This window comes from Bombina bombina, chromosome 7, assembly GCF_027579735.1.
Source record: "Bombina bombina isolate aBomBom1 chromosome 7, aBomBom1.pri, whole genome shotgun sequence".
NCBI lineage: Eukaryota > Metazoa > Chordata > Amphibia > Anura > Bombinatoridae > Bombina > Bombina bombina.
Window position 1 is genome coordinate 132,201,572 of NC_069505.1, and position 16,212 is coordinate 132,217,783.

General features: G+C 37.9%; 1 protein-coding gene across 2 annotated transcripts in view; it reads left to right on the plus strand.

Annotated features, from left to right (window-relative positions):
• Window positions 1–2,338: 2,338 nt before the first annotated feature.
• The window catches only part of LOC128665982 (SPRY domain-containing SOCS box protein 3), a 60,634-nt gene continuing 46,760 nt past the window's right edge, over window positions 2,339–16,212 (plus strand). The window contains exons 1-5 of one of the 2 annotated variants that reach the window (XM_053720303.1): window positions 2,340–2,795; window positions 2,949–3,037; window positions 3,819–3,972; window positions 9,891–10,060; window positions 10,828–10,959. In XM_053720303.1, coding sequence (XP_053576278.1) covers window positions 3,947–3,972; window positions 9,891–10,060; window positions 10,828–10,959 — 328 coding nt within the window. In that variant the 5' untranslated portion in view covers window positions 2,340–2,795; window positions 2,949–3,037; window positions 3,819–3,946. Of the gene's footprint in view, window positions 2,796–2,948; window positions 3,038–3,818; window positions 3,973–9,890; window positions 10,061–10,827; window positions 10,960–16,212 lie in introns of both variants that reach the window. The other variant, XM_053720304.1, reaches the window with a different exon arrangement.

Genomic DNA, 16,212 nt, shown 5'->3' on the forward strand with positions numbered 1-16,212 from the left:
CCGTGGACTGGATACACTTAACAAGAGAAAACATAATTTATGCTTACCTGATAAATTTATTTCTCTTGTAGTGTATCCAGTCCACGGCCCGCCCTGTCACTTTAAGGCAGGTAATTTTTCCATTAAACTACAGTCACCACTGCACCCTATGGTTTTCCTTTCTCTGCATGTTTTCGGTCGAATGACTGGTAATGGCAGTTAGGGGAGGAGCTATATAGCAGCTTTGCTGTGGGTGGACTCTTGCAGCTTCCTGTTGGGAAGGAGAATATATCCCATAAGTAATGGATGATCCGTGGACTGGATACACTACAAGAGAAATAAATTTATCAGGTAAGCATAAATTATGTTTTTAATCTTCACAGCAGCTCCAGCTTCCTCCGGTCATTGCAAGCCATTTCTGACGTCAGAAATGATGGATAGGTCATCCTCCAATCACGGCTTCCCCCCGGGGGAATCAGTGTCTGATTCAACGCTGTGATTGGAGGAAGCCGGATTCCTCATTTTAGACCCAGGAAGAGGATTTGCGACGGGTGGAGGAAGCTGGAGCTGCTGTGAAGATTAAAAGGTAAGTTTTTTTTTTTTTTCTCAACAGGAGTGAAATGTAAATTTTGATGAATTAAAGTGCCCCTGATTTTCATCACATTTTTAAAAACTGGGCACTTTAGCATCAAAATTGACATTCACTTTAAGTAACTTTCTAATTTACTCCTATAATCAATTTTTCTCTTGCTATCTTTATTTGAAAAAGAAGGCATCTAATCTAAGGAGCCAGACAATTTTTGGTTCAGACCTTGGACAGCACTTGTTTATTGGTGTTGTCCAATCAGGAAGGACAACCCAGGTTGTAAACCAAAAATGGGCCGGCCTCTAAACTTACATTCTTGCTTTTCAAATAAAGATAGCAAGAGAATGAAGAAATATTGATAATAGGAGTAAATTAGAAAGTTGCTTAAAATTGCATGCTCTATCTGAATCATGAAAGAAAACATTTAGGTTTAGTGTCCCTTTAACTGTACCTAAGTAATAATCCATAATAATTGATGATCGCTGGAAACTAAGTCACATCTTATAATTTATTACCTTCTGTTAGCAATAACCATTTGCTCAATTGACCCCCCCCCCCCCTTGCAAAGATTTAGAAATATTCATACTTTATTAGCAACGGGTACATTCTAGCAATTGTCAGGCATATTGAAGTCCCCCATTACTATAACCTTATGCTTCTAGGTCATTTTAGTTATTTCTTTTAGTAGTAGTGGGGGGGACTTCTGCAGTCCCCCAAATACTTTCTATAGTGTTACTGGTTTCTATAGGGTCAGTCAACCTTGCATTTTCTCTCCTCTGTATCCTCTTTTGTATGCTATATTGGTGCACAGAATAACAATCAGTGCCAGTGTTAGAGCTGAAATCGGCAATGCACAGGCCAACCTCAACGTTGCATATTTAAAGAAAGTTATAACAGAATTTTTCTTCAAAACTGTTTTATAGCCGCTTCTGCTTGGTAGTATGCCAGGGCTGTACCTTTTATGTTCCTTTAAAGGGACTTGACAGTGCTGCAGCATATCTGTAAAAAGCTGACAATATCACATGAATGTCTCTATGTAAAAATGGAAGATATTTTACCTCAAAATTTCTCAACAGATTAAGTGCTTTGTGAGCAGCTATCTTCAGCTACTCTTTTTACTGTCATCTGCATGGTGGGGGAAAAAATCAGCCAATCCGCATCATTAGTGCTGAGTTTACATTTGGCTTTAATGTGATCTTGTGGGGTTTCACCAAACTCTCATGATACTTCATACTTTCATAGCAAACTTCCTTCAACTTATGAGGGAAATAAAGTGACTGTACATGAGAGATTCTCACTCCCTGCAAGTCTTGGGGCAAGCATCCTGATTGTGGCTACTGAGAATATTTTGAGGTATAATATATTCCCTTTTTCAATGGAGATCTTCATGGGATATTTTCTGGTCGTGTTTTTTACAAATATGCTGCAACACTTTAAAGTTATTTAGCAAGCTGGGTAACTTGAAATTATAATACTATCTTGCCCAAAAAGCTTGCAATTTTAAGCATCACACTTTACTTCTGTTATCAAATTTGCATTGTGTTCTTGGTATCCTGTGCTGAAGAGTAAGGCCTGATAGGTGCTTAGGAGCGGGGGTGTCTTATAGCACAACTTAGAGCACACCTACACACAAAGTAGTATTTGCAACAATGTATAACATTGTTATAAACATACACACTCCTAAGCTCACAAAGAGAACTTAGCAACATTGAAAAACTAATTTGGAAAGTTGTTTAAAATATAGCACTCTCTCCATTAGTTTAATTTTGACTTTACTGTCCCTTCAACTGTGTGTTTAATCCATTTGCAAGTGTAAAATAGTTATATGAAAGCAACATTGCAATATTAAAGGGCTATAACATATTATAGCATATTTTTGTACTTTTTTATAATCAAACTTTACAGACCCCAAAGACCTGCATTGCCAGTCATATGCCTGCAATCATGGACCACAAACTACACTTCATTCCCCTAAAGCCCCTGTTAGTCATATGCTTATTTTTATCAATCAGCCCTTAAGTGTCACTAAAATTAGACCTCACAACCGACCCATGGAAGTGCAGCCCCTGTCAGCAGTTTTCCTATCAGACTTCAGAGGACAAATTCTTTAAGTTTTTTTAAATATAGCTAACTGGTGGTTGAAATACCTGAATGTCCAGTTAAACCGTGAAACCCTGACAACCCTAAATATGAGAGGGTGAAGTAGGATTTCTGTCCATCTACACTAACGGTAAGTTTACATGTTTTAAATGGTGAAAAAAAAAACTAATTTTAACATTTTAAGTAAATCATAGAAAATGTCAGAAATTACTAGAATGTGTAATAACCAGTTGCTGACTCCACAGTTGAGCTTTGACAAAAGTGCATCTTTGTTTTTCTACAGGCAGAGAAATAACAGCTGAGTCACACAACTTAAAAACAATCTGTCCCTGGGACTGTTATCTCTGTTTCCTTATGACAAAGAAAGTTCTAGTGAGTTTGTTTTCTATATTCAGTCAGTGAATGTGCTGTGCTTACACAAATGTAGACATTACTACACACTAGGTACACTGTATAAACCATGTGGTGCATACATATTGTATTTTACTATTAAATATTAATGATCTAGTTCTACATAATACAAGACGTGATGTTTGGGAAAGCAGCACTTATACTAAATGTAATATAAAATGATGCATCTCATTATGATCTTGTGTCACTGGAAACGTGGTGAAATAGGAGTCGTTTGATTCCCACTGAAAGGCTTTCTAGGGTCACCAGGGCGGGGGCTATATATGATTCAGTGATTCATTTAATTTTATAAGTAAGTAATGGTTTAGAGAGAAATACCTACAGATTAAAGTTAGATGGAATTGTATGCCACAGATCAGGCGTTAAAATGACGGCTCTATTTAGGCAATAGGATTTCTGCAGTGTAAATAGATGTAGGCAACAGATCCAAGCGCTGTAAATGGGTGAAGAGGTTTTAATTGAGCAAGGCTATCTGTAGCACTGAAAGGGTTAAATGAGCATTGCTGTGCGCTTAAAGGGCGATATCATTAAAACGGGATAAATTAAAAATTGCAGCACTAGTGGTTTTTGAAGAAAAAAAAACAAACTCCGTATGAGAGAGTCTGGTGGAGCCACATACTACAAAACAGGAAGGGTTAATTGCGCAATGCACTGCAGGCTGCAGCTGCTTTACGAGGTATACAGTACGTGTTGTTTATTTGTTCTTGGAGACGTTTTTAGCCAATTGCAGCTCTTTCTCCAGGGGCTGGGTCATTTGCCACTTCATATTGGCTGCCTGCAGAAACGCCTCCACCAATGAGAACCTCCCATTCATAAGAACAACACAGACCCAGCTGGAGAGTGAAGCAGAGTAAGAATAAGAGGCGACCAATGAAAAACAAGAGCCGAAACCAGAGGTAACAGCTCAAGAGCTTAGAAAACTAATACAGAAGTTAATCTCATTGCTCTTACACTACAATTTACCTGTGCCACAGTAACTGACTACTTTATAGCACAACTACACACTTAATCATAGCTACACACTTAATCATAGCTATACCTACCCTACAACACACAACTACAACTATCCTACAGCACACCTACACACAACACCACAACTATTTCTACTACTACCCTACAGCATATCTACACACAACACTATAATTATTTCTACTACTTCCCTACAGCATACCTACACACAACACCATAGCTATTTCTACTACTACCCTACAGCATACCTACACACAACACCATAGCTATTTCTACTACTACCCTACAGCATACCTACACACAACACCCCAGCTATTTCTACTACTTCCCTACAGCACACCTGCACACAACACCACAGCTATTTCTACTACTACCCTACAGCACACCTGCACACAACACCACAGCTATTTCTACTACTACCCTACAGCATACCTACACACAACACCACAGCTATTTCTACTACTACCCTGCAGAATACCTACACACAACACCACAGCCACTTCTACTACTACCCTACAGCATACGTACACACAACACCACAGCTATTTCTACTACTAGCCTACAGTAAACCTACACACAACACCACAGCTATTTCTACTACTACCCTACAGCATACCTACACATAACACCACAGCTATTTCTACTACTACCCTACAGCACACCTGCACACAACACCACAGCCACTTCTACTACTACCCTACAGCATACCTACACACAACTCCACAGCCACTTCTACTACTACCCTACAGCACGCCTGCACACAACACCACAGCCACTTCTACTACTACCCTACAGCACACCTACATACAACACCACAGCTATTTCTACTACTACCCTACAGCATACCTACACACAACACCCCAGCTATTTCTACTACTTCCCTACAGCACACCTGCACACAACACCACAGCTATTTCTACTACTACCCTACAGCACACCTGCAAAACACCACAGCTATTTCTACTACTACCCTACAGCATACCTATACACAACACCACAGCTATTTCTACTACTACCCTGCAGAATACCTACACACAACACCACAGCCACTTCTACTACTACCCTACAGCATACGTACACACAACACCACAGCTATTTCTACTACTAGCCTACAGTAAACCTACACACAACACCACAGCTATTTCTACTACTACCCTACAGCATACCTACACACAACACCACAGCTATTTCTACTACTACCCTACAGCACACTTGCACACAACACCACAGCTATTTTTACTACTACCCTACAGCACACCTGCACACAACACCACAGCTATTTATACTACTACTTTACAGCACACCTGCACACAACACCACAGCCACTTCTACTACTACCCTACAGCACACCTACATACAACACCACAGCTATTTCTACTACTACCCTACAGCATACCTACACACAACACCACAGCTATTTCTACTACTACCCTACAGCACACCTGCACACAACACCACAGCTATTTCTACTACTACCCTACAGCACACCTGCACACAACACCACAGCTATTTCTACTACTACCCTACAGCACACCTGCACACAACACCACAGCCACTTCTACTACTACCCTACAGCACACCTACATACAACACCACAGCTATTTCTACTACTACCCTACAGCATACCTACACACAACACCACAGCTATTTCTACTACTACCCTACAGCATACCTACACACAACACCACAGCTATTTCTACTACTACCCTACAGCATACCTACACACAACACCACAGCTATTTCTACTACTACCCTACAGCATACCTACACACAACACCACAGCTATTTCTACTACTACCCTACAGCACACCTGCACACAACACCACAGCTATTTCTACTACTACCCTAAAGCATACCTACACACAACACCACAGCCACTTCTACTACAACCCTACAGCATACCTACACACAACACCACAGCTATTTCTACTACAACCCTACAGCATACCTACACACAACACCACAGCTATTTCTACTACTACCCTACAGCACGGTTGCACACAACACCACAGTCACTTCTACTACTACCCTACAGCACATCTGCACACAACACTGCAGCTACACCTACACTACAGCACACCTACATACAGCTACAACTACCCTACAGCACACCTGCACAGAACACTGCAGCTACACCTACACTATAGCACACCTGCACACAACACTGCAGCTACACCTACAATACAGCACATACACACAGCTAGAACTACCCTACAGCACACCTGCACACAACACCACAGTCACTTCTACTACTACCCTACAGCATACCTACACACAACACCACAGCTATTTCTACTACTACCCTACAGCACACAACACCACAGCTATTTCTACTACTACTTTACAGCACACCTGCACACAACACCACAGCCACTTCTACTACTTCCCTACAGCACAGCTACATACGACACCACAGCTATTTCTACTACTACCCTACAGCATACCTACACACAACACCACAGCTATTTCTACTACTACCCTACAGCACACCTGCACACAACACCACATCTATTTCTACTACTACCCTACAGCACACCTGCACACAACATCACAGCTATTTCTACTACTACCCTACAGCACACCTGCACACAACACCACAGCCACTTCTACTACTACCCTACAGCACACCTACATACAACATCACAGCTATTTCTACTACTACCCTACAGCATACCTACACACAACACCACAGCTATTTCTACTACTAACCTACAGCATACCTACACACAACACCACAGCTATTTCTACTACTACCCTACAGCATACCTACACACAACACCACAGCTATTTCTACTACTACCCTACAGCACACCTGCACACAACACCACAGCTATTTCTACTACTACCCTACAGCATACCTACACACAACACCACAGCTATTTCTACTACTACCCTACAGCATACCTACACAGAACACCACAGCTATTTCTACTACTACCCTACAGCATACCTACACACAACACCACAGCCACTTCTACTACAACCCTACAGCATACCTACACACAACACCACAGCTATTTCTACTACAACCCTACAGCATACCTACACACAACACCACAGCTATTTCTACTACTACCCTACAGCACAGCTGCACACAACACCACAGTCACTTCTACTACTACCCTACAGCACATCTGCACACAACACTGCAGCTACACCTACACTACAGCACATACACACAGCTACAACTACCCAACAGCACACCTGCACAGAACACTGCAGCTACACCTACACTACAGCACGCCTGCACACAACACTGCAGCTACACCTACACTACAGCACACCTACATACAACTACCCTACAGCACACCTGCACACAACACCGCAGTTAAACCTACACTACAGCATGCCAACATACAGCTACATCTACTCTACAGCACACCTGTACACAACACCGCAGCTACACCTACACTACAGCATGCCTACATACAGCTAGAACTACCCAACAGCACACCTACACACATCACCACAGCTAAAGCATACCAAGTAACATGCATGTATGCAGCACAGATAGACAACCACAAATACCTCATCACAACTACACATCTAGTATGGTTTTACATTTATGGTTGTGTTTTCTTGTATGTTAGTTAACTTGTCTAAAGTTTAATGCTAACTGGTCTCTAGGTAAATCCCAGACATTCTTGTATTTCATTATTTGTATTTCATGATCCCTACTTTTCCTGCTTGAAATCATCTCCATTTATACCTTTCAGCAAAGTATTGTTTTAATGGTTTTAATCCTAGATGGCATTTTGCTATGTTGAAGTTTATGTGTTCATGAAAACATTGGAAATCACAGCAGTAAACAATAAGACCCTATATTTTATTTGATTCAGAGGCCAAATTAAGTCTTATAAAGTATTATCCTGGTTCACCATTATTAGCATTCACCAACAAAGACTTTTATGTCATATTTCTTAACCAAACTATCAGGTTACTGCAACAACCTTTATGAATCAAAGCAGAAGATCTAATGATGCAGTCTATCTATCTATCTATCTATCTATCTATCTATCTATCTATCTATTTATCTAGACACACACTGAAAAAAAATAATTTTATATATATATATATATATATATATATGTATGTGTGTATATATATATATATATATATATATATATATATATATATATATATATATATATATATATATATATGTTTGTACATATAAACCTATCTATACTTAAAGGGACACTGAACCCAAATTTTTTCTTTCAAGATTCAGATAGAGCATGATATTTTAATCAACTTTCTAATTTACTCCTATTATCAAATTTTCTTCATTCTCTTGGTATATTTATTTGAAATGCAAGAATGTAAGTTTAGATGCCGGCCCATTATTGGTGAACAACCTGGGTTGTCCTTGCTGATTGGTGGATAAATTAATCCACCAATAAAAAAGTGCTGTCCAGAGTTCTGAAACCCAAAAAAATCTTAGATGCCTTCTTTTCAAATAAAGATAGCAAGAGAACGAAGAAAACTTGATAATAGAAGTAAATTAGAAAGTTGCTTAAAATTGCATGCTCTGTCTGAATTGCGAAAGACAAAATTTGGGTTCAGTGTCCCTTTAAACCTGTATTAGTATGTTGGTTTGCATTTATGTATGAGTCTGTATGTTCACTTGTTTTTTACACTAGATTATCCATATAAATATTATACTTTATATAACATCCTCATTACACTGGTAGTTTGACCACATCCTGGTTCTTATCCTGTTCTACATTCAGTGCTCTTATATTTATTACATAGCAGACAGGGCTATTTATCATCTGAAGACAATGTGCAATTGCTTGTTTTTGTTGTAGACTAGTGCGGAGGTGCTTTACTCTCCAACATTTTAAGTCAGTTGTAGTATATATTTTTATTGAAATAACACAAACAAGTTTACTATTAAGGATTTTCTTTTCTATCCTATTATTTAAAAAATCTTCAAATGTTATATTATTTTTTATTATACATCAATATATTGTGCAGTGCTAAAAAAAGATAAAATGGGATGGGCAAACTGAGACAGAAGTAAGAGAGGGCCATGCACCCGAGAGAGCTTACACTTTAAATGGATAATAAAGTTAAAATGTAATTATTCGTATAGAGCATGCCTAATATGCAATTTGTTTTGTTCTCTTTGTTAAAGAGAATACCTAGGGAGGCTCAGGAACAGTAGTGTACTAATTGGAGCTAGATGCTGATTGGCTGCACATAAATGCCTTGTGTTATTGGCTCATCAGATATGTTCAGGTAGCTCCTAGTAGTTCATTGTTTCTCTTTCAACAAAGGATACCAAGAGAATGAAGCAAATTTGACAGTATAAGTAATTAGGGAAGTTGTTTACAATCGAACACTCTATAAGAATCTTGCATATTTAATTTAGACTTTACTATCCCCTTTAAGAGGTTGTTGTTAGAGTTAATGAGAGGTGTAGTAGGTTTCCCACCTGCAGCTTCTGTTAATTATAAAATTATGCAAAATTATATTGAACAGTTAATTACACACATCAGTAATTGATGCTCGTGGTAAAAAAAAATTAATAATAATCGGACACATTAGGTATTTCTCATTAGAGTAAATTCGTTGTATTCAGTAACATTGGTTTACCAATCTGAGTCTATATCGTTTTTGCATATTTACCAGCATGTAATAAGCAGTTTTATTGTAACTTATTGTTTAAAAATGCGAGAAAGCAGATATACTAATCACATAGTTGTATCATTAAATGTTATAAAATGCATTTGGCAATGGTATATCCCCCCAACATTCCTAATAACAGGCAATATTTATATAGCGGCTCATCAATGTGCTTGACTTTGGCCATATGTATTTTTTTTCTCTAAATTTTAAGAGTGGTATCCCTGGACCCTCCAATGCCAAGGGGGTATGTAGAGGCAAGCTGGGCCTGGGATGTGAATATTCAGTCTCCAGACACAGTGCTTTCACCATGCAAGAGAGCTGTCTACTTCCATATAGACCCAGTCATAGACGGTGGTACTGCTGGGGTTCGAGGTGACAGAGGTAAGTCAACAGAAGCATCAAAAGCTACTGAATACTAGACTGGCAAACAGGTTGTGCATAGGAATTATTTGTATAGAACAGTGTTTTTCAACCAGTGTGCCGCGGCACACTAGTGTGCCGTGAGAGATCCTCAAGTGTGCCGCGGCAGACTGACAACAGTGTGAGAGATTTTTTAAATTTTGCTTGTTTTGATGTGACAGGCTCATCAGGCAGACAGGCAGGCATCATTTACAGCCATGACATATTGACATTCATTCACAGACAATCATTATGATTGTTTGTGAATGAATGTCAATATGTCACGTATAGTTTGTAGGAGGCATGGCATGACAGCACAGTACAGTATGTGTGTGTGTATATATACAGTATATATATATATATATATATATATATATATATATATATATATATATATATATATATATATATATATATATATATATATATATATATATATATGCTGTATTAGGCTACAATGTGTGATTTTGTAACATTTTGGGATGGTGGTGTGCCGCAGGATTTTTTAATGTAAAAAAGTGTGCCACAGCAAAAAAAGGTTGAAAATCACTGGTATAGAACAAGGTGGTACAAAAAGGTGTTGTGATGTCACCTGCTAAGTTATTAACTGACTATTCTAAAATCTACAGCATTGTAGCTCTTTTTTTATCACAGTGCCCCAGTATACCTCCTGCTATGAGAGTCGCACTGTCCTCTCTTATCTCTGCTTTTGTGTGCTGTTTCTCATTATAATCTCTGACTTCTTACAGGGTTTGTATATGGTGAACATTACTGGGAAATAGAGTTTCTGGAGCCTCCTGCCGGAATGTCGGTAATGGTTGGTGTTGGAACGAGCAAAGCTGCACTGCATGCTGGGAAATTTCGGTACATTGACTTGTTAGGTGAGTGACTTGCTACTTGGTTGCATATTGACACCAACGTAAGTAGGTTCTGCATAAACCATACACATGGAGACTAAGTAATTATAGGACATGAAAGTGATTCATAAAGTTTAGTGCATCACTTCCAGTTCAGCCCCTTTAAGTAACTGGTGCTGTTTTAAAACCAAATGTCTGCTGGGGGTTTTTTTGCATTTTTTTAAATATAAAAATGTACCGTGTGTGTATATGTATGTGTGTGTATATATATGTGTGTGTGTGTGTGTATGTATATATATATATATATGGCCCTCGTTTTACAACGGTTCAATTTACACCGTTTTAGAATAACAACCTTTTTTTCCAGTCATGTGACTGCTATTGAAAAGCATTAAGAAGCAGTGCATTTCTTAAAATAGCCAGTAGGTGGAGCTGTCCGCTTGTGTTGCAGCAAAGCCAAGCAAGCTGAAATTAATCAGTTTAACCAGACCTGAGCTATCGAGCAGATTTTAAAGGAACAAGATCTTCCTGTCTATAAATCAGTCCAGATTGGAATGCATAGAAAGAACTGTTTGCAGAAAAATGCAAGTTAAGTCTGTGTTGTGTGATTATTTTATTAGGTTTATAATGCTGTTTAGCATTTAAAGTCTTCATTTCAAAGCTTTAAAAATAATGTATTAGGTGTTACTTATGACAATTTTGAGAGGGGCCTGGAACCTCCCTCACTTCCCATTGACTTACATTATAAACTGGGTTTCAATTTACAACAGTTTCGATTTACAACCATTCCTTCTGGAACCTAACCCCGGCGTAAACTGAGGGCTACCTGTATATTCCATATGTAGAAAGTAACAGCACCACTGCATCAATATTCTTAAAGGTGAATTATTTCTTTATTTGGTGATATCACCTTTAAGAATATTGATACAGTGGTGCTGTTACTTTCTACATATGGACTGTATCTATTTGGGTTTTTGCTGATACCCCATTGTAACGAGCACACAGCCAGGTAAAAAAGTTAAATAGTGCTGGACTCTATTTGTTTATTTTGTGTGTATATATATATATATATATATATATATATATATATATATATATATATATATATACAGGTAGCCCTCAGTTTACGCCGGGGTTAGGTTCCAGAAGGAATGGTTGTAAATCGAAACCATTGTAAATTGAAACCCAGTTTATAATGTAAGTCAATGGGAAGTGAGGGAGATAGGTTCCAGGCCCCTCTCAAAATTGTCATAAGTAACACCTAATACATTATTTTTAAAGCTTTGAAATGAAAACTTTAAATGCAAAACAGCATTATAAACCTAATAAAATAATCACACAACACAGACTTCACTTGCATTTTTCTGCAAACAGTTATTTCTATGCATTCCAATCTGGACTGATTTATAGACAGGAACATCTTGTTCCTTTGAAATCTGCTCGATAGCTCAGATCTGGTTAAACTGATTAATTTCAGCTTGCTTGGCTTTGCTGCAACACAAGCAGACAGCTCCACCTACTGGCTATTTTAATAAATGCACTGCTTCTCAATGCTTTTCAATAGCAGTCACATGACTGGAAAAAAGGTTGTTATTCTGAAACGGTGTAAATTGAACCGTTGTAAAACGAGGGCCACCTATATATATATATATATATATATATATATATATATATATATATATATATATATATATATATATATATATATATATATATATATATATATATACTAACAGCACCAAAGATTTAGTCATTTCCTCTTTTTGCTGCCACTCGCAAATAATTATAGGCAGAAAGAAGGTGCACAGAGATTGTTAAATATTATCAAAAAAGATCATAAAGAATATAGGAAGAAAGGTTATAGAGAAGCAGAAGCCAAGAAAAAAAGCCAATCTTATCCAGCACTAGGGCAGAATATAACAATTATAATCACATTCCTAAGGGTTTAAGTGTTTCAATAAAACAGTCATGCTGAAGATAAATACAATTGTTTCAAACCAGCAATATTAACATTTAATTCATCATTATTAACTTAATGTAACAGATATGCCCTACTTACAATACACACATCATAAAGTATATTGCACACAAATATATGTTCACATAAATATAGAGTCCCAGTTTATTGGGGATCCCCAGGACTGATATAGTTAAGAAAGAGATCCTTAGAAAGTCAATTGGTGGTGTCTATATTTTACTGTCCCATTAGAAGACAATTGTTTACAAATTATAGTGCACTTTCTTGTATCATTACTTTACAGTTCAAATCTTTGGATTGGTATCCCCATATAAGCATGTGGGTATTATGCAGGGTGTAGGATAGATATCCCCAAAAGAGTATATGGGCAAAAAGCAGAGTCGGTTACAGAGAGAGTGATTCAATCAACGGATTTTCACCATGCAAAACCCAGCAAAAAAGAATTGACTACAGGGAGAGTACTCACTCAGCGTGTGATGTCATCCTTCCTTCCATTTCACTATGCGAATCGCCGCACACCGCTATTGCTCTAGGGGTTGATCGAGTCCTATTTCACCACGGAGCTCTTTAACTTCAGCTTCCTGGGTGGCCGCTTTTTCCTTATTGAAAGGATCCCACTTTTAATGCTTATTTCTTGGGATAAACTGGTTTCCTTAATGTGTTAGTAGGAGCAAACACATCATGGTCGTATGCAAGTGTCCGCAACTGGAGCAATGCCAAGCTATGCGCGTTTCACCCTCTTTGGCTAAGGGCTTCTTCCGGCAGACATTGTAGTGATGTCATCAAGAAGGTGTCTTTTTTTTTTTTTTGTAATTGTAACTCGTCCTGTTACTTTACGTAATTTTTTTAAAAAGTTCAGCCAGGTGTAATATTTTGTAAGCGATTGCTTAGGTTTCTCAACTTTTATGGAAAACTAGATATTTTTTAGGACATAATGTAGAAATAAACATTTATTGCAAAACATTTATGTATTTATATATTTTTATGTAATGCTTTTTGTAGGTTTATTGCCATGAAGGAGAAAGAAATTAAGATACAGAAAAAAGAAGAGGCAAAGAGTATCATGAATAAACTATATTTAATTTAAATTTGCGCTATCATCAGGTTTGCTGTAATTCTATTTCTTTCATGTAATTGGCAAGAGTCCATGAGCTAGTGACGTATGGGATATACAATCCTACCAGGAGGGGCAAAGTTTCCCAAACCTCAAAATGCCTATAAATACACTCCTCACCACACCCACAATTCAGTTTTACAAACTTTGCCTCCTATGGAGGTGGTGAACTAAGTTTGTGCTTAGATTCTACGTTGATATGCGCTTCTCAGCATTTTGAAGCCCGATTCCTCTCAGAGTACAGTGAATGTCAGAGGGATGTGAAGGGAGTATCACCTATTGAATGCAATGGTTTTCCTCGCAGGAGATCTATTTCATAGGTTCTCTGTTATCGGTCATAGAGATTAATCTCCTACCTCCCTTATTCAGATCGACAATATACTCTCGTATTCCATTACCTCTACTGATAACTGTTTCAGTACTGGTTTGGTTATCTGCTATATGTGGATGGGTGTCTTTCGGTAAGTATATTTTCATTACTTAAGACACTCTCAGCTATGGTTTGGCACTTTATTCATTAATATAAAGTTCTAAATATATGTATTGTACTTATATTTGCCATGAGTCAGGTTTATGTATATTTCCTTTTGCAGACTATCGGTTTCATATTTGGGAAAAAACATATTTAGGAAAAAAAAATCTTACCTGGGGTATAGTCTTTTCTTAATTGACTGCTTTTTCATTTAATTTCGTGGGCAAAATTAGGCTTGCGAGGGCGCAAAATGCCAAAGTTTATTGTGTCATTCTTGATGCGAGAATTTTTTGGCGCGAAGGTACGTCCGATGATGCAAATTTTTCATTTCCGGCGTCTTAGTTGACGCAGAGTTCCTTGCACAAGGTTGCGTCTACAATGACGCGAGTGTGTCATTTCCAGATGTTGCTAGCGCTGTGCATCATACTTGGCGCCAAACAATTTCATTATTTAAAACCCCATTCCTATATGCCTCTTGCCTTTTTCTATGTCAGAGGGCTATGCTGTTTGCATTTTTTTCCCATTCCTGAAACTGCCATTTAAGGAAATTGATAATTTTTCTTTATATTTTTTTTTCTCTTACATTTGCAAGATGTCTCAATCTGATCCTGTCTCAGAAACCACTGTTGGAACCCTGCTGCCTGATAACAGTTCTACCAAAGCTAAGTGCATTTGTTGTAAATTTGTGGAGATTATATCTCTAGCTGTGGTATGTAATTGTTGTCATGATAAGCTTTTACTTGCAGAGAATGTGTCCATCAGTAATAGTACAATGCTTGTTGTTCCTTCAACATCTAATGTACATGATATACCTGTAAATATAAAATATTTTATTGCTGATGCGATTCAGAAGGCTTTGTCTGCCATCTCGCCTTCTAATAAACGTAAAAGGTCTTTAAAAACTTTTCATAAAGTTGATGACATTTCAAATGACCGACAGCATACTGAATTATCCTCCTCTGATGAGGATCTATCTGATTCAGAAGATCCTTCCTCAGATAATGACACTGACAAATCTACTTATTTATTTAAAATGGAGTATATTCGTTCCTTGTTAAAAGAGGTGTTGATTACATTGGATATTGAGGAAACTAGTCCTCTTGATATTAAAACTAGTAAACGTTTAAATTCTGTTTATAAACCTCCTGTAGTTGCTCCAGAGGTTTTTCCAGTTCCTGATACTATTTCTGATATGATTTCTAAGGAATGGAATAGGCCTGGTTCTTCTTTTATTCCTTCTTCGAGGTTTAAAAAAATCATATCCTTTGCAGCTTTAAAATGGTGACTATAAGGACTATTCTGCCTTTCGTTCAGCAAGGGCATTATATGTCCACAATAGACTTACAGGATGCATATCTTCATATTCCGATTCATCCAGGCCACTATCAGTTTCTGAGATTCTCTTTTCTAGACCAACATTACCAATTTGTCGCTCTTCCATTTGGCGTTGCGACAGCTCCAAGAATCTTTTCAAAGGTTCTTGGTGCCCTACTCTCTGTAATCAGAGAACGGGGTATTGCGGTGTTTCCTTATTTGGACGATATCTTGGTACTAGCTCAGTCTTTACATTATGCAGAATCTCACACGAATCAACTAGTGTTGTTTCTTCAAAGACATGGTTGGAGGATCAATTTACCAAAAAGTTCCTTGATTCCTCAGACAAGGGTCACCTTTTTAGGTTTCCAGATAGATTCAGTGTCCATGACTCTGTCT